The sequence below is a fragment of the Ranitomeya variabilis genome, chromosome 1 (genome assembly GCF_051348905.1).
Source record: "Ranitomeya variabilis isolate aRanVar5 chromosome 1, aRanVar5.hap1, whole genome shotgun sequence".
NCBI lineage: Eukaryota > Metazoa > Chordata > Amphibia > Anura > Dendrobatidae > Ranitomeya > Ranitomeya variabilis.
The window spans coordinates 265,872,071-265,891,853 of record NC_135232.1 but is presented as its reverse complement, the minus strand read 5'-3'; the positions used below and the strand labels follow the sequence as shown (position 1 = coordinate 265,891,853).

General features: G+C 42.8%; 1 protein-coding gene across 1 annotated transcript in view; it reads right to left on the bottom strand.

The window, feature by feature from the left end:
- Window positions 1–6,233: 6,233 nt before the first annotated feature.
- LOC143794184 (carbonic anhydrase 15-like) overlaps window positions 6,234–19,783 on the bottom strand; it is a 58,853-nt gene continuing 45,303 nt past the window's right edge. Inside the window, exon 7 of the mRNA XM_077280949.1 lies at window positions 6,234–6,682. Within this exon, the coding sequence (XP_077137064.1) occupies window positions 6,476–6,682 (207 nt within the window). The 3' untranslated portion in view covers window positions 6,234–6,475. The remainder of the gene's footprint in view (window positions 6,683–19,783) is intronic.

The window sequence follows — 19,783 nt, the reverse complement described above, 5'->3', positions numbered from 1 at the left end:
TGCGGCGACCAGCGTAGGACACAGCTTGTAGCAATTTCTTTTTTTCTCTGCATCGTCAAAACAATGCATGCGGAAGCATCCGCATACAGCGGCACGACCTGCGTACCTAATGTTAAAGATAAGTATGCAGGCTGCATGCAGAAGTAGGCGGAGCCAGAGGCAGAGGTGCGGCAGAGGGCGGGGCTTCACGGAGGAAGTCCGCAGCCCTCCGTAGCTCCTCAAAACGCTAGTGTGAAATTAGCCTAAGAGATGTAAATCATTCAGCTGAGGTGAGGAAAACTAAATCTCCGAGCACTAAAAAAATACTCGGAGGTCACCGGAGCGTGCTCGGGAAATCTCGAGTAACGAGTATATTCACTCATCACTAGTAATGGTTCTTGATTTTAAATTGAAGCATTTGTAAGTAAATCACGTTACAATTAAGGTCAGTACGCGATTAAAACATGTCAAGATGATTTTTGCCAAGACTAAATAAAAAGTGGAATATTTTAAACATACTGTTAGGCGTCGGGATTCTCCCACTGTACGGGATAGATTGCAAGCTTTATCTGCCACTGCGGTCTCCTATTCAGGTCCAGCCACTAAGGCTTCTTTCACACTTCCGTCTTTCATCTCCCATCACAATCCGTCGAGTTTTGAGAAAACAGGATCCTGCAAATTTTTCTGCAGGATCCTGTTTTTTCTCATAGACGTGTATTAGCGACGGATTGTGACGGATGGCCATCCGTTTCATCCATCATGCACTGGATCCATCAGCCAAAAACGGTCCGTCGGGCGGAGAAAACGTTCAGAGGAATGTTTTTTCTGCACGTCGGAAAATCGGTCAGCGACGCATCCTGCACTGCCCGTTGCTGGCTATAATGGAAGCCTATGGGCGCAGGATGCATCGCTGACTGTGAAAAACAGGAATCCAGCGACGTATCACGTTTTTGTGTTCTGAGCATGCCCTGAAGGATTTTCTAGTCAGGTAAAATCAATCTCTCTCTCTCCTCCAGAATCTTATACCTGAAAATCCAGGCAGGAACTCCTTCGACGCATCCGTCATAACACTGGATGCGTTCCACACGTTTTCCGCTACTTTCACAACATCCGTAGATACGTCGATTCACTGCATTGCGATGCGCCCGCAGCCACGGAAGTGTGAAAGAGGCCTAAGATTGCTGCTCAGCATAGACGTCATTCCCAGGGTCTTGCTCGGGCTCCTGGTATGTGCTTGGTTACTGTTGGCTCTCCAAACCTATAGTAACCAGTGTTGCACAGGTGCAGTCTGGTGCTCTGGAGCCTAAGTCCAGAAATCACTTTACTGAGCATGTCCGTGATGTTGCAGCTCCAGATTGGCCTGCGGGCGATGTCATGGCTGGCTGTGCATGAGTGTTTGGGGTGTAGCCTAATGTTTAAAAGGCTCTCAGAGACGCATGCCGGTGTGCTAGTATCATTTTATGTACGGCTATGTGAGTGAGTCTCTATCACTGTCTGCAATTGTTGTGTGTCTGTCTAGCTTGGGACTGAACACGTAGGCAGGCAGCTAGTGTCAGTGGGGGCAATTAGCTGTTGGCTTAGCATCTGGTTCCTACATGTGTGCGGTTAGCACAGCAGAGTTCCAGAACAAGCACAACCCTAGTGAGGGTATTAAGCTCTGAGCATCTGTTCCATTTCTGTGTGCTAGTGACACAGTTCGGTTGCAGAGCTTCTCTTTCATTTCTGTGTGCGAGTGACACAGCTTAGTTGCAAATCACCAGTTTGTTTCTGTGTGCGAGTGACACAGCTCAGTTCCAGAGCTTCTCTTTCGTTTCTGTGTGACTGACAGCTCAGTTGCAGAGCTTCTCTTTCGTTTCTGTGCAAGTGACGCAGCTCAGTTGCAGTGCATCTGTTCTATTTCTGTACTGTTCCTCTCTGTGGAGTAATAGGTTGGAACTCAGCTTCCTGTTCACACTGAGTGATGTTAACCCAGTGCGTACAGGCAATCCCTTGTCGTATGTTCCATCATTGTTTACTAGCAGCAGTTTTCGATCTCTGCACGGTGGACACCGGGTTGTGATTGCGCTTTATTATTTATTTTATTTAGCCCAATCTGCCAACCCTAACACATACCATCAGCCTACTATTTTTAAATTTCAAAATTCTAAGTTATGGGATTGGGAGGGAGAACAAACAAAGACACATTTGTCTTGTAATAGAGTCTCATTTAATGGTACATAAGATCCCTCTTTTATAGGGTTATGAGTAACATGCGATAAATCATAAGACGATACATTTGCAAACATATTCATGGGTAAACACTTGAGATCTACTTACATATGCGATGTTCTATGTTCCCACAAAACAGTGTCATATGTTATTGTCATTGTCATGTCTTCTTGGCATATAATTTTGTTTTTATAGGAGGACATAAATTTCTTCTATGAACTTTAGTTGTGTGACTACACACAACCCCCACTTTCCAAATTCCAGTATTGTTTATTACAGTAGAGGACATTAGACCAAAGGGTAAGCATAAGGGTATGTGCACACATTAAGTATTTGTAGCAGACATTTTTGCACCGAAATCGCTGCAGTTTATAGTACCAGCGAAATTAGATTTCTGAAATGTCATGCATGTTCTGCTTATTTTTCCTTGCAGATTTAAAGCCGTTTCAAGTTCGCTGCATGTAAATTATTTGAGTTTTGGCAGTGTTGTTTATCAATTCAAATAAATGGGTGAAAGAAACACATTAAAGGGACTCTGTCACCCCCTCCAGCCGTTAGAAACTAAAAGAGCCCCCTTGTGCAGCAGTAATGCTGCATTCTGACAAGGTGGCTCTTTTAGTTATTGGTGCAGTCAAAGCAGAAATAAAGCATTTTATAATTTCACAAAAATACCTGTTTTTAGCCATGGAGGCAGGTCTTAACCCCCCTGCTGCACACGCCACACTGCCGTCACTCAAGGCTTCTTCGGCGCCGGGCTCCGCCCCCTCCATGCTGTTTTCAAATCAAATCCGGCGCCTGCGCTGTTTTGTTCTGCCTGAGGCAGGCGCAGTGTTTGCTGCCCGTCTGACCTCAGATGCAGTCTCGCAGACTGCGCCTGTGCGGCCACCCAGCTTGTGAATCCCAGCCCCGCAGTGGGCTGGGATTCACAAGCTGGGTTGCCGCACAGGCGCAGTCTGCGAGACTGCATGTGAGGTCAGACGGGCAGCAAACACTGCGCCTGCCCCAGGCAGAACAAAACAGCGCAGGCGCCGGATTTGATTTGAAAACAGCGCGGAGGGGGCGGCGCCCAGCGCCGAAGAAGCCTTGAGTGACGGCAGTGTGGCGTGTGCAGCAGGGGGGCTAAGACCTGCCTCCAGGGCTAAAGACAGGTATTTTTGCGAAATTATAAAATGCCTTATTTCAGCTTTGACTGCACCAATAACTAAAAGAGCCACCTTGTCAGAATGCAGCATTACTGCTGCACAAGGTGGCTCTTTTAGTTTCTAACGGCTGGAGGGGGTGACAGAGTCCCTTTAAATGTGTATGCAAAATAAAGTTAAAAATGCATTAAAAAGTGCATATGTTACACTGAGCTTGTCCTGTCAAAAGACGCATTTTGGGGGCTAAAATTTCTGCTGCAAATATTCAACGTGTACACATAACCTAAGGAAAAATCAGATGATAACCCTTTGCCCTAGATACAAATGATGTAGTACTCTGAATTTCACAAAGTATCAGTAAGAAATGTTTTAAATATTTATTTCTTATATACGTATTACATATGTATATACTGTCAAAGTTTTATGATTTAACAAAGCATTATTCACATAGTTTTTATCAGTAATTACTTTATACAACATTTTACATTTTTGTGCAATTGATAAAAGGGCATCTGTCAGTAGAATCAACTCCCCTAAACCATCTCTATGTACATGCAAGTCATAAAAAGCTGAATAATATGATATCTGTAATCCAATGTATTATTCCAGAGAAATCCAGGTTTTTGTTACATATAAATGAGCTTTTTCAGGCTATGGGCCAGAAACTAATCTGCATGAGAATCTGCCTCCAGAGCTTATTTTAAATCAATGGAGGAGTTACCAATGTGAGACGTAATTAACAGAGAGCACTAGAACTGAACTTTGTCTCCTTACAAACACATTTGCAGCTGTCACAGCTCTGCTGTATTGTAACACTGACTGCCTATGAGATGCAAGCTGAGAGGAAGCTGCAGATGTGTCAGGTATAATCACACACAGCTCTGCATTGAGATCAGGAGGGCAGAGAGCGGCCATTACATATCACACTAGTAACTACCCCATTTATTTAAAATATGTTCTGGAGGCAGATTCTCATGCAGATCATTATCCTGTCCATAATTCTTAACAGCTGATCTCATCTGAGAGCAGCAAATGTAGTAAAAAGACCCTGAATCCAACAATGTATCAATTGGTTTACTGGGTGCAGCAGTTGTGACACAATCAGTTTTTAGATTTAACATGAAGTAGACCTGAGAAAGCTTCCCCCCTACCCACAAGAGGCTCTCTATGCACATTGTCTATAGACAGTGAGATGCTTATCAGAAGAGGGGCATGGTCGGTATAGGAAGGGCATGACGGCTAATCCAGGCAATGATAATCACCAGGATATTAAACCTTCACTGTAAGGAAACAGCACCCTGCTTGTGGCATCGTTAAAATCTGTGTTTCAGCCTCTATCTCCTGCTGTCTTCAGATTACATGACAAAAACCTGCTGACAGATTTCCTTTAAAGAGAGATGTTATCAGTACACTTCTAATTGGCTTCCATTTTGCTTTTGTTTCTCACAAATCAGATACATTGCTTAGTGATTAATTTGAATATGATTTGATTTAAAAATAAAAATATCCAGGGTTTTTTCTATTTGCTTGGGAACAAACATCTCTGCAGTTGAAACAAAAGAGATGAGAAAAAAACAGGTGCAATACGATGCCACCAGATTGCCAAATTTCTCACAGGTGTTAAATTCACACAGGTATGTGAATGTAGTCATTTTTTTTATTAGGGCATCTAAACTTTTCTTTTTTCCAGAGAAGTCATCTTTTGGAAAGTAGTGGCATCACCAGGTATTGTAGGAGTCAATGCCAAAATGAAAAACATTGGTCGTTTCTCCTTTCACTTGTTTTCTAAACTCAAAAGAATATTAAAGCTGACACAAAAGGTATGCTGATACACAAAGTATGACTACAAACAGAAAACGAAGTGTGTAGTATTAGTTCATTTTTTAGAAAGCTTTCTTTCCTGAGCTGCACCTCACTAATAACAATTGTGTGCCTCACTGTTAAAGGGAACCTGTCAGCAGGATTGTGCACAGTAAACTATAGACAGTGTCTGGTTGGCGCCGTTATACTGATTACAGTGATACCTTAGTTGATGAAATCCGTCTTGTGGTTGTTGTTTAATCTTTATTTTCAGTTAATGATATGCTCGTGCTTTGGGGCGGCCTGTGGAGGGAGTCTTTATGTGGTGCTCTGCTTAGGTATTCATGTGTATGACTTCTGACAGGTCACTGATGCCTCATTTTTAAAAAATCCGTTTGAAAATGGCATCGGCCGCGCCTGTGCAGTATTGGTGAGCCGACCGCTGCTGCAGGCGCTGACGCCATCTTGGAGGTGCCACCGGCGCCTGCGTAGTAGCAGAGATCGGCACGGATATCTGCTACTGCGCAGGTGCTGGCGGGGCCATCTTGGAGGAGATTTTATTTTTCTCTTGCAAGATGGCGCCGCTGGTGCCTCCGTAGTAGCAGCTATTGGATCACCGATAGCTGCTACTGAGCAGCTGGTGCCATTTTCAAACAGTTTTTTCTTAATGAATTTCAGGATAACATCAAATAAATTAATTATAAACACATTACATATGCGATCAGGCTGCAGCGCAGGCACCACCGCTGGCGCCTGCCTGCAGAAGGGGAATTTTTTTCCAAGATACATATATAATTCATTATGTAAACTAGGGGGAAGGTCACTGAGGAATCAATGAACGGTCAGAAGCCATACACATAAATACCTAATCAGTGCACCACATGAAGCTCCCCCCCCCCCCCACAGGCAGCCCTGGAGCACGAGCAAATCATCAACTCTGAACTGAAAATAAAGGTTAAACAACAACCACAAGGCGGATTTCGTCAACCAAGGTATCATTGTATTCGGTATAACTGCGCCATCCATAGACTACTATGCACAATCCTGAGGACAGGTTCCCTTTAAGAGAAACACTGATTTAGATTATGAGCAAGGAATGAGCACACCTCATGACAGTTATCGTTGATAGCTAGCATTTTATAAATGCATACATGTGGACAGTCTCATTGATGCCTGGTGTTCTTGGTGGTGTAACAGTTCCATAGTTTATCCAGTGTGTTCACTGATGTGTGATGACTTGCATGCAGACACATTATTTATATGTGATGCATTCTCCACTCCCTTCATTTTTCATTACGTTCAGTCCAGTTGGGAAATTTCAGAAAAGAAAAACTGCTAAGATAGCGAATCTAGTCTTGAAATATTTTGGCTGTTGTGTATAACAAAGTCAGGGTTAATACTGAGGCCTGGAGCACAGCTGAAGAACTGACAGTGGCATCTTTAGAAGCAAATACTTTGCGACCCTTAAGTGGCTGAGGTGGTCGGAAATTTTCTGTCATTTTTTGACGAACTTCTCCTTGAGCTGAGAAATAGGCTGTGTCTGTCAGGATTCGAAGCTGTAAACACAATACGGAAGAATCATTATGTGGCATTGAATAAAGATTTGTAGATGTCCTTATTTTAGCCTGAGAGGAACACCTAGATATTACAGACTGTAGTTACAATTTCCCTATCTTCTAATGTGCCTCTTCTAACCTCAGCACTCCACATATGTCAAGTATTAGATCAGATAGACAGGACGACAGCAGTGTGAGTAGCCTCTTCTTACCTCAGTATGCCTGGTATCTCAAGTATTAGATCAGAAATACAGGATGGACAGCTTCTTCTTACCTCAGCACCCCTTGGTATCTCCAGTAATAGAATCAGAGAATCATAGAATGTTGAAAGGAACCTCCAGGGTCATCGTGTCCAACCCCCTGCTCAATGCAGCATTCACTAAACCATATCAGACAGGTGTCTGTCCAGCTTCTGTTTGAAGACTTCCATTGAAGGAGAACTCACCAGCTCTCGTGGCAGCCTGTTCCACTCATTGAACACCTTCACTGTCAAAAAGTTTTTTCTAATATCTAATCTGCACCTTCTCCCTTTCAGTTTCATTCCAATGCTTCTCATGTTTCCATATGCAAATGAGAATAAGGATGATCCCTCTACACTCTGACATCCCTTCAGGAATTTGTAGAGAGCTATTAAGTCTCCTCTTAGCCTGCTTTGTTGCAAGCTAAACACTCCCAGATCCTCTACATAGGACATACTTTGCAGTCCGCTTACCATCCTGGTAGCTGTTCTCTGAACTTGCTCCAGTTTTTCAATGTATTTTTTTAAATGTGGTCCTCAGAACTGGACACAGTATTCCAGATGAGGCCTGACCAAGGAGTAGTAGAGGGAGATAATTACTTCACGTGATCTAGACTCTATGCTTCTCTTTATACATCCTACAACTATGTTTTCCTTTTTTGCTGCTGCATTACACTGTTGACTCATGTGCAGTCTGTGATCTATTAGTATACACAAGTCTTAGATCAGATAGACAGCAGTGTGAGCAGCCTATTCTCACTTCAGCACCCCTGGTTTCTCAAGTATTAGATCAGAAAGACAGGGTGAACAGTAGTGTGAGCAGCCTCTTCTTACCTCAGCATCCCTTGGTATCTCCAGCATTAGGTCAGATAGACAGGGTGGACAGCCATGTAAGCAACTTCTTCTTACCTCAACACGCCTGTTATCTCCAGTATTAGATCAAAAAGATAGTGGATGGAAGTCTGAGCAGCCTCTTCTTACCTCAGCACCCCTGGTATCTTCAGTAGGAGATCATAAAGATTGTGGAAAGCAGTCTGAGCAGCCTCCTCTTACCTCAGCATCCCTTGGTATCTCCAATATTAGATCAAAAAGATGATGGACTAATAAAAAAATTTTTTTGTTGTTTTTGAAAGTAAATAATCTATTAAAGAGAAATGAACATTCACTGTTCTCCACTCCCATGGGTGTGGAGAGCAGTGAATATTCATTTCTCTTTAGCAGTGGGCACAGGTGTAAACCACAGCAGCTGGCTCCTGACTCTGTGACCCGCTACTCTGCCGCTGCAGCTCTCCCACCTCCCCATCCACAGCCAGAGCAGGTACATCCAGACTATAAGATGCACCCCCATTTTCCTCCACATTTTTGGAGGAAAAAAGTGCGTCTTATAGTCAGAAAAAAACGGTAATCCCTCACACAAGTCCATTGATGGAAAAATTAAAAAGTAATGGGTCTCAGAAAATGGTGACACAAAGCAAAAAAAAATTATTTACAACGGTTCTGAAATTTTTGACCACTAAAATATAAAAAAAATCCTTTGAGTTATGTATCACTGTACTGACCTGAAGAATCAAAGAGCCACCCTAATGAATGCTGTAAAATCCAAAAAGCAATGATGGAAATGTATTTTTTTTTTACGATTTCACAAAACTTGAAATTTTTTTTACTCTCTTGCCTGTACATTACATGGTAAAGTAAATGGTGTCTTTCAAAAGCACAATTTGTCTTACAGAAATCAAGCTCTCCTTTGGCTATGTTGATGGACAAGAAATGTTGATGGAAGAGAGGGAGTAAAAAATTGAAAGCGCAAAAACCTGAAAATTTCCCAGTCATGACAAGGTATTAAAGGAATTGAAGAATTTATTTATAAGGACATTTTCTATCTTTATTATGTATATATATATATATATATATATATATATATAATAAGTTTATAACTGGATCACTGGCCATGTATGACAGTCACCCCAATATCTGTGTCACAGGTTTACCGCGACAGAGAGGAGCCAGAAGACTACAGCATCTGATTTCTCCTACTCCGGCACTGATTGGAAGCACTTCACCTTCATATTAAACTAAGTTTAAGTGTAAATTTCTAATAGCAGTGCAGGGGTTAATCTGCTCAGTTGAGAGTACCTAGAAGCTTTCCTGCATCAAGGCTGTCAGCTGTGCACTGTTCGCCACTACCATCTCCTATATAAACTGGGCCCTGGATAGCACTCATTGTCAGAGACAGCTTTTGCTGCATGGCTGGTCGTTCTTGGTGGCTGTTATTGGAGAACGCATTTGGTGGATTTATCTGTAACTGTTTCTAGGTTTTGTATGTGACAATTTCCTTTCTTCTCCTACTTTGGTTTAACCCCATCCTTGACTCCCCGGGGTTTATGCGTATATTTGCATGATTGGTATTTTCCTTTATCCCTGTTTGTATTACCTTTTTAGTCTGGTTGGTGTTTTACGGTACACTGCTACTCCCATCTTCCCTGGGTGGGGAAAGGGTACAGACTGAGGGGGGATTCAGAAGCTAATGCAAGGTATGTGGCCCTGGCGTCTTCACCATCAGAAGTAGTCCAGGGAACACTGTGAGTTAGGGTGCCCTAGCGTTAGGGACAGGGAAGAAGCCCCTGGTCCTGGGACACCTGACAACAGAGTCGTCACAATCTGCTTATACAAACTAAATGATAGTTGAGCATTCTAGTTTCCATTCACAAAACCATCCACGGTTCTGTGCTTTCCTATATATCTTTGTACTTTCTAATACATCCTTTCTCACCCTTTGCAATTCAATACATGACCTGTTTCCTTATAATGGCCACAGCCAATCATCAAAACCTCTTACTTGCATCCTATAAGACCTGATTCATAATTTGTGTTTTTTAAGTTATTTTCCTTTTAACTTGTTGTTTTTGCAGATAATTTTTGTGCTAAATTTATTAAAATGGTGCACGCAATTCATAGATTTTGCATAAATGCCCAAATTGTCTTTTTGTTCTATCTTTAACTGATCTTACGACTTTTAGCTGGTAAAGTCACACATTACACAACAAATTGCAAAAATGCTCCAAAATAATTGGCACAAATAAAATCACCAGTTGCGCCCAATTTTGGTACCTTGGCTGCTGGGGGCTATCATGCTGTGGGGGTCATAATACTTCATGGAAGGTTGTGAGTGGGAGCCATTATTCTATGTAGAGGGCTGTTAAGGGGTAATTATACTTTGTGGAGGGATGTATTGGGCAATTATACTATGTGGGGCTCTGTGTGGGAGCCATTTTACTATGCAGAAGGCTGTGTGGGGCCATTATACTGTATGGAGGGTTATGGGGCGATTTAAACTGTGTGAAGGGCTATGTAGGGTTCATTACACGGTATGAAGGGTTATAGGGGGCATTATACTGTGTGGAATGCTGTGTGTGGGCCATTATACTGTGTTGTGCGGCTGTTAGAAACCATCATACCGTGTTGAGTGCCTGTTGGGGGCTCTCATACTGTGTTGAGGGACTGTGGGGGCCATCATACTGTGTTGAAGGACCGTGGGGGCCATCATTCTGTGTTATTGGACTTTGGGAGCCATCACAATGAATTGTGAAACTATGGTGCTATCATACTGTGTTGGGGTTAATGGGGGCCTCATATTGTGTGTGGAGGAACTTTTAGGACATCATTTTGATAAAAGTATCCTGCTGCGTTGGGAGCACTGTGGGGGCATCATACCTTGTGAGGGAGGATGGGCTACTGTGACGTAATCATATGGTGCGTATGGAGGATACTGTGGAGAAATACATATGTAGAGGTATCCTACTATGTTTGGGGGGTATTTTTGTTAACATAATACTTTGTAGGGTCCATGAAAGGTATACCATATTGAGTGAGAACACTAAGAGGCTTCAATAGGGTCAAAATTACTTTGCAAGTGCCACAATACATGTCTTTCTCTCTGCCTTTGGTTACATTCACAATAGTATATCAAAAATTTAGTCCCATTCTCAACCAGGAGAGTGGGACGATTTCTTCTCACTTGTCATCCGTGTGCTGTATGCATTGTTCTTTTACTCAGCAGGTACTAATCATTTACATTTACAGTTTCCTATGGTACAGAATTGTAATGTATTTGTAAAACTTAGATACCATACTGATGGTCCATATGGCATATGATTTTTTTCTCTCACTGTACCGATTTCTGAGTGAAATCGCAGCATGCTGCAATTTTTTTCTCATGCCAATCACAGCTGAGAAAAAAATATTCAGACCTGCACTGCCTCATTGAACAACATTGGTCAAAGACCAATCTATCTGCTAGTGTGAGTAAACCCTTTGGAGATATGCTCTTCTGGGACTATGACTATGCACCATGACCCAGTCTTCTTCGATAATTTTTTTTGTAGGGGGTCACATTAATGACTTTTGATATGGGGCCCCAAGATTTCAATGTAGGCCCCTGCACGTAATGTAAAAAGGAACCATTTCCACCACATTGAGAGCCCTTTTACTCTGCCGGAAATAGCATTTTAATCAAACTTGACAGTGCTACTTGTACAGTGTCTACATGGATAAAATTAAGTTACTGTTTAACTCACTTCCTGTCATAGGACGGGCTAGTGTACTGTACCAGTCACTGCTCACTATGCAATGAGCGCACTTATTCGCTCTACCTGCACCTTGATTGACAACCTGCTCTGCAGCATATTTGTGCAGCGTGTGTGTGCAGAACAGACTTGTTAGTCAAGGAGCATTGGGGAGTGATAGTAGTGCTCTAACTTTGTAGTAAGTAATGACTGTGAGGCCACGTTCAGTATTTGGTCAGTATTTGACATCAGTATTAGTAAGCCAAAACCAGGAGTGGGTGATAAATACAGAAGTGGTGACATGTTTCTATTATACCTTTCCTCTGATTGTTCCACTCCTGGTTTTGGCTTACAAATTTTGAGGTAAAATACTGACCAAATACTGAACATGTGAACATGGCCTAAGAGTATGCTACTACTGTGTATTTTACTGGCATTTTTAGCAAGCTGCCTACACAAATGTCTGAAAAACACTCAGAGAAAGGCTTTAACCGCTTGCCTGTTTTCACCTTCATGACCAGGCCAAATTTTACAATTCTGACCAGTGTTACTTTATGAGGTTATAACTCTGGAACGTTTCAAGGGATCCCACTGATTCCGAGACTATTTTTTTCATGACATATTGTACTTCATGATAGTGGTAAAATTTGTACTGCATGACTTACATTTATTTGTGAAAAAAAAAATAAATTTGGCTAACATTTTGAAAATTTAGCAATTTTCAAATTGTAATACCCTTAAACTAGAGAGTTATGTCACACAAAATAACATTTCTCACATGTCTACTTTACATCAGAACAATTTTTGAAACATCATTTTTTTGTTAGGAAGTTATAACGGTTAAAAGGTGACCAGCGATTTCTTATTTTTCCAACAAAATTTACAAAACCATTTTTTGTGGGGACCATATCACATTTGAAGTGACTTTGAGGGGACTGTATGGCAGGAAATACCCAAAGGGGACACCATTCTAAAAACTGCACCCCTCAAGGTGCTCAAAACCACATTCAAAAAGTTTATTAACCCTTCAGATGCTTCACAGGAACTGAAGCAATATGGAAGGAAAAAATGAACATTTTACTTTAGACCCCAATTTTTTTTTTAACAAGGGTAACAGGAGAAAATGTGTAATTTTTCTGAGCATGCCGATACTCCAAATGTGAGGGAAAACTACCGATTAGGTACACAGCAGGGCTCAGGAGCACCGTTTGACTTTTTGAACACAAAATTGATTAGAATCGAGAGTAGACACCATTTGGAGAGCCCCCGATGTGCCTAAACAGTGGAAACCACCTACAAGTGAACCCAAGAACTTATCTAGATGTAGCTTGAGCACCTTGAACTCCCAGGTGTTTCACAGATATTTATAACGTTAAGCCTTGAAAATAAAAAATGTAATTTTTTCCCCAAAATGTTTTTTTTTTTTAGCTTTAAGGGTAACAGGAGAGTAGGCCTATACACTATATGAAGGGGAAAATTACTGTTTGGGTGCATAGCAGGGCTTGGAACGGAAGGAGCACAGTTTAACTTTTCAAGGCAAATTGACTGGAATAATAAGCGGATGCCATGTCACATTTGGTGAGCCCTTGATGTGCCTAAACAGTGGAAACCCCCCACAAGTTACCCCAATTGAAAGATAAACCCTTCAAGGAATTTGTCTAGATGTGTGATGAGCACATTAAACCCACAGGTGCTTCACAGAAGTTTATAAAGTTGAGCTGTGAAAAGAAAATTAAAAAATCACATTTCTCCCACAAAATGTTCTTTTAGCTTAATTTTTTTTTATTTTCACAAGGGTAACAAATTGCACCATACAATTTGTTGCTAAATTTCTCCTGAGTACACCAATACCTCATATGTGGTTGAAAACTACTTTTGAGGTACAGTGCAATGCTCAGAAGGAAAGAAGTGCCATATTAGAGTTCAGATTTTGCTGGAATGATTTAAGGGTGCCATGTCACATTGGCAGAGCCCCTGAGGTGCAAGAACAACAGAAACCCCCCATAAGTGATGGCATTTTCCAAAATACACCTCTAAATGAATTCATCTAGGGGTGCATTGAGTATTTTGACACCACATGTGCCTCACAGAAATTTATACCATTGGGCGGTGAAGAAAGAATAATTACATTTTTATTGCTAAACTATTGTTTTAGCCCCAAATTTTTAATTTTTATAAGGGTTAATAGGAAAAAATGGACCTCTCAATTTGTTGTGCAATTTCTCCTGCCAATGCCCTACATGTACTCGGGAACTGCTTTTGAGGTGCAGCGCCCCAGAGTCCTGGTCGTTGCAGTAATGCCGCTCTTCCACCAGGGGGAGTGATATTACGTCTGATGGTACTAAAGGAGTTCACCTGACCAGGTATCACAAGTCACACTCTACACTTCACACTCCAGTCCACCAGGGGGGAGCCTTGCTTCTATCTATTAGGGCACTCCTCACACACGGGTAAAACTGGTGGATTGGATAGGAAGTCAGTGAGAAGCTACCTGGGTTTGACCCAGAGAGGACCTGTCAGGCAGACAGGGGGAGAAGGAGGAACATCTGAGCTGCAGACAGAGGGTCCCTGTCAGGGGTGGGATCCTGAGAGAGGCCAAGCACGAGATAGAACGTTACGGAGCTGCGCCTGCACCCATTGCGGCAGCATCCTAAGAAAGGACAGGAAAGGAATTGTATTGTGGAGAGTGAGAAACGAAGTCACAGCACAAGGAGATAATACCGGGAGGAGTCCTGCCCCAAGATCGACAGCCTCCTTCTGAGGCGCGTAGCCGGTGGCCGGAACACCGAGGGAGTAATTGACTCTACGTATTACTTCAGAGACTGGCAGGACAGTCAATTCCAAATTGGTTGCCCAACCTTAATACCTAAGAAGACACGGAGGCAAATTGTGGGAGAGGGGCATCACTAGGGTCCCTATAATTAAGCTCCAGGCCTACCCCGTCATACGGGTTGTCCTATCCATACCATCTGGGGGACAGAGAGAGAGAAGATCAGAAACATCCACGAAAGTTGTGAGGACTATCCCGTGGTGCTCAGCAGGGAGGTACTACAACACACAGGCGCTAATAGGAAGGCTACTGATTTCCACCTGGGTAAGGGAACTCTGGATGTGCCTTCGGACCGGCCGGATTCTGCCTGCCCTGTGAACGGTACTCTGGACTGTGGACGCTGAGCTCTTCAGTAAAAGGTAAAGAGACTGCAACCTTTGTGTCCTCGTTATTCACTGCGCCTTACATCGTCCACCATCACCACCTACACATCCGGGAAGCCCTGGGGACATACTTCACCTGTGGGAAGGTATATCATCTAGCTGCCATTCCATCACCCCAGCGGACCCCTAAGCAGCGTCGGTCACCCTGACCGAGTACCACAGGTGGCGTCACGAACACCAGACAAACTTTCACCTTTAATTTGGACGCCCCTCAGAAGGGCCACGGACCGGGTCGGGCCACCGTGACATCCCCAGAACCGAGAGAGATAGACCCGGTACTGAGTGCCCCATTGCCCTACACGTGGGGGCGCTCCAGAGTCATAATGCAAAACTCAGAAGGGAAGGAGCGCCATCATTTAGTGCAGATTTTCCTGTTATGATTTGCGGGTGTCGTGACCCACTGGGAGAGCCCCTGTGGAGCCAGGACAGCAGAACCTTCCATCAGTGACACCATTTTGCAAACTACACCTCTCATCTAAGGCTGCAGAGATTTTATTGACACCACGGTGTGACACAGAATTTTATACCATTGGGCAGTAAAGAAAAAATAATAAAATTTTTACCACCAATATTTTAGCCTCAGCTTTTACATTTTCTCAAGGGGAAATGGGTAAAAATGGCACCAAAGTTTGTCACACAATTTCTGCTGAACATTGAAATACCCCATTTGTGGCTGTGCAGTACTGCTTATCCACATGGTGAGACTCAGGAGGGATGGAGTGCTACTTGTTTCCTAGAGTGCAGATTTTCCTAGAATAGTTTACAGACTCCATATATACAGTAGAGTGCCTAAGTGCTAGAAGAGCAGAACACCCTCCTCAAGTAACCTCATTTTGGAAATTATACACCTTTGTGAACTTATCTACAAGTGTAGTGACAATTTGAAAATTGCAAACTGTCATTGCAGTGATGATTTTGACTCCATTCAGCAGTGTATGTTGCTGAATGAAAATTGCAAATCTGCTATTGTAATGCCCGTACATTGTAGTGCCCAGTACATTATGCCCAGCTCATGGTTCTGGAGTCATGTACATGTAAATTAGGCAGGCTCTCATCGCTACATAAATGCCAAACATGTGGATGCTAAATATGGTCTCGGCACAATGTGGGACTTGGAAAGGAAGGGGGTCATTTGGATTTGAGAGAACAGAATTTGCTGGATTTCTTTTGGGGGGTCGAGGAGTCATAGTGCTTTTCCAGAGTCTTTGTACTACTAGTAATATGGATGGCCCTATATTTTTGTTCCCTAAGAACATTTTACATAATGTTTGGAATCACATTTATCCGGCGCTCTATGCTGAGCACTTATATAGGGCTTCCATTTAACCCCTTAATCCCGTATGACGTACTATCCCGTCAAAGTGACCTGGGACTTAATTCCCGGTGAGGGGATAGTACGTCATACGCGATCGGCCGCGCTCACGGGGGGAGCGCGGCCGATCGCGGCCGGGTGTCAGCTGCCTATCGCAGCTGACATCCGGCACTATGTGCCAGGAGCGGTCACGGACCGCTCCCGGCACATTAACCCCCGGCACACCGCGATCAAACATGATCGCAGTGTACCGGCGGTATAGGGAAGCATCGCGCAGGGAGGGGGCTCCCTGCGGGCTTCCTTGAGACCCCCGGAGCAACGCGATGTGATCGCGTTGCTCCGAGGGTCTCCTACCTCCTTCCTCCCTGCAGGTCCCGGATCCAAGATGGCCGCGGCATCCGGGTCCTGCAGGGAAGGAGGTGGCTTACCGAGTGCCTGCTCAGAGCAGACGCTGGTAAGCCTGCACCGACGTAAGTGAGATCGGTGATCTGACAGAGTGCTGTGCACACTATCAGATCATCGATCTGTGATGTCCCTCCCTGGGACAATGTAAAAAAGTTAAAAAAAAAATTTTCCACATGTGTAAAAAAAAAAAAAAAAATTCCTAAATAAATAATAAAAAAAATATATATATTATTCCCATAAATACATTTATTTATCTAAATAAAAAAAACAAAACAATAAAAGTACACATATTTAGTATCACCGCGTCCGTAGCGACCCAACCTATAAAACTGCCCCACTAGTTAACCCCTTCAGTAAACACCGTAAGTAAAAAAAAAAAAAAAACGAGGCAAAAAACAACGCTTTATTACCATACCGCCGAACAAAAAGTGGAATAACATGCGATCAAAAAGACTGATATAAATAACCATGGTACCGCTGAAAACATCATCTTGTCCCGCAAAAAACAAGCCGCCATACAGCATCATCAGCAAAAAAATAAAAAAGTTATAGTCCTGAGAATAAAGCGATACCAAAATAATTATTTTTTCTATAAAATAGTTTTTATCGTATAAAAGCGCCAAAACATAAAAAAATGATATAAATGAGATATCGCTGTAATCGTACTGACCCGAAGAATAAAACTGCTTTATCAATTTTACCAAACGTGGAATGGTATAAACGCCTCTCCCAAAAGAAATTCATGAATAGCAGGTTTTTGGTCATTCTGCCTCACAAAAATCGGAATAAAAAGTGATCAAAAATGGTCTCGTGTCCGAAAATGTTACCAATAAAAACGTCAGCTCGTCCCGCAAAAAACAAGACCTCACATGACTCTGTGGAGCAAAATGTGGAAAAATTATAGGTCTCAAAATGTGGAGACGCAAAAACTTTTTTGCTATAAAAAGCGTCGCTGGTTTCACACTTGCGTTTTTGTCTGCAGCGTTTTTTGCACAAAAAACGCATGCGTTTTTTCCCTATATTTAACATTGAAAACGCATGCGTTTTTTGTACGCGTTTGGTTGCGTTTTCAAACGCATGCGTTCATTTTCAGAAATACAACCTGCAGTATTTTCTTGCGTTTTTAAGCACATGTGTTTGCGTTAAAAACGCATGCGTTTTTATCGAAAAAAAACAGAAAACACACTGAAAAGCCACCCACCACCATCAAGGTGATAAAGGGATCCAAACCATAACCCTAACTCTACCCCTAACCTCACCCCTAACCGTTTAATGAACATTTTCTGACAGTCATAGTGCCATGTATTTAAGTGCCATGTATTTAAGTGCCACGTATTTAAGTGCCACATATTTCAGTGCCACATATTTCAGTGCCACGTATTTCAGTGCCACGTATTTCAGTGCCACGTATCACGTATTTCAGTGCCACGTGTTTCAGTGCCACGAATTTAAGTGCCACGTATCACGTATTTCAGTGCCATGTATCACGTATTTCAGTGCCACATATTTAAGTGCCACGTATTTCAGTTGCACGTAATTCAGTTGCACGTATTTCAGTTGCACGTATTTCAGTTGCACGTATTTCAGTGCCACGTATTTCAGTGCCACTTGTTTCAGTGCCACGTATTTAAGTGCCACGTATGACGTATTTCAGTGCCACGTATGACGTATTTCAGTGCCACGTATTTCAGTGCCACGTATTTCAGTCACGGTTAGGGTTAGGGGTAGGGTTAGGGTTAGGGCTAGGGTTGGAGGTAAAGTTAGGGTTAGGGTTGGGGCTAAAGTTAGGGTTGGGGCTAAAGTTAGGGTTAGGGTTTGGATTACATTTACGGTTTGGATTAGGGTTGGGATTAGAATTATGGGTGTGTCAGGGCTAGGGGTGTGGTTAGGGTTACCGTTGGGATTAGGGTTAGGGGTGTGTTTGGGTTAGGGTTTCAGGTAGAATTGGGGAGTTTCCACTGTACAGGCACATCAGGGGCTGTCCAAACGCGACATGGCGTCCAATCTCAATTCCAGCCAATTCTGCGTTGAAAAAGTAAAACAGTGCTCCTTCCCTTCCGAGCTCTCCCGTGCGCCCAAAAAGGGGTTTACCCCAACATATGGGTTATCAGCGTACTCGGGACAAATTGAACAACAACTTCTGGGGTCCAAGTTCTCTTGTTATCCTTGGGAAAATAAAAATTTGGGGGGCTAAAAATCATTTTTGTGGGAAAAAAAGATGTTTTATTTTCACGGCTCTGCGTTATAAACTGTAGTGAAACACTTGGGGGTTCAAAGTTCTCACAACACATCTAGATAAGTTCCTTGGGAGGTCTAGTTTCCAATATGGGGTCACTTGTGGGGGGTTTGTACTGTTTGGGTACATCAGGGGCTCTGCAAATGCAATGTGACGCCTGCAGACCAATCCATTTAAGGTGCATTCCAAATGGCGCTCCTTCCCTTCCGAGCTCTGTCATGCGCCCAAACAGTGGTTCCCCCCCACATATGGGGTATCAGCGAACTCAGGACAAATTGGAAAACAAATTTTGGGGTCCAATTTATTCTGTTACCCTTGTAAAAATACAAAGCTGGGGGCTAAAAAATCATTTTTGAGAAAAAAAAATATATATATTTTCACGGCTCTGCGTTATAATCTGTAGTGAAACACTTGGGGGTTCAAAGCTCTCAAAACACATCTAGATAAGTTCCTTAGGGGGTCTACTTTCCAAAATGGTGTCACTTGTGGGGGTTTCAATGTTTAGTCCAAGCAAATTAAGTAAGAAATAAAAGAGTTGCAGCACTCACCCACGATTCTTCACTTCTTTATTGTACAAAACAATCCATAATTTGGATGTGGCACAAAGACGGCTTGGGCTTGTGAGGGGAGCAGGGCTGTGCAGGAACGAGACAGACGACGGCCGTTTCGCGCACTTGCGCTTCTACGGGTCCATGTGAGTTGTGCTAGTGATGTCATTTCCTTTTATAGGATTTAGACATTTCACCAATTATATAAATACATATGTGATTATAATTAAAAACGTTATACTCGTATTGCATATTACGGCGGCGCAACCACTTAAATGAACACTGACATATCGAGTTTTTCGTTCAATCCCCAGGGACCCTGTGCATTGGTTCTAAGGATCCACCTGGCTTCCCGTTGTAAAAGTAATCTATTGTGGTCACCACCTTGTTTTGGTGGATTAACCATTTCTAGCCCGGCAAACCTCAATGCATTAGGATCACCGCCATGACTTTCCTGTATATGTTTTACTAGGCGTGCTCTCCCCCTACCCGTGAGGATTGAGTTATAATGCTCACGGAATCGCTCCATGAGCGGCCTTATTGTTTTGCCTATGTAAAATCGATTGCAGGGGCAGAAAATTAAAAAT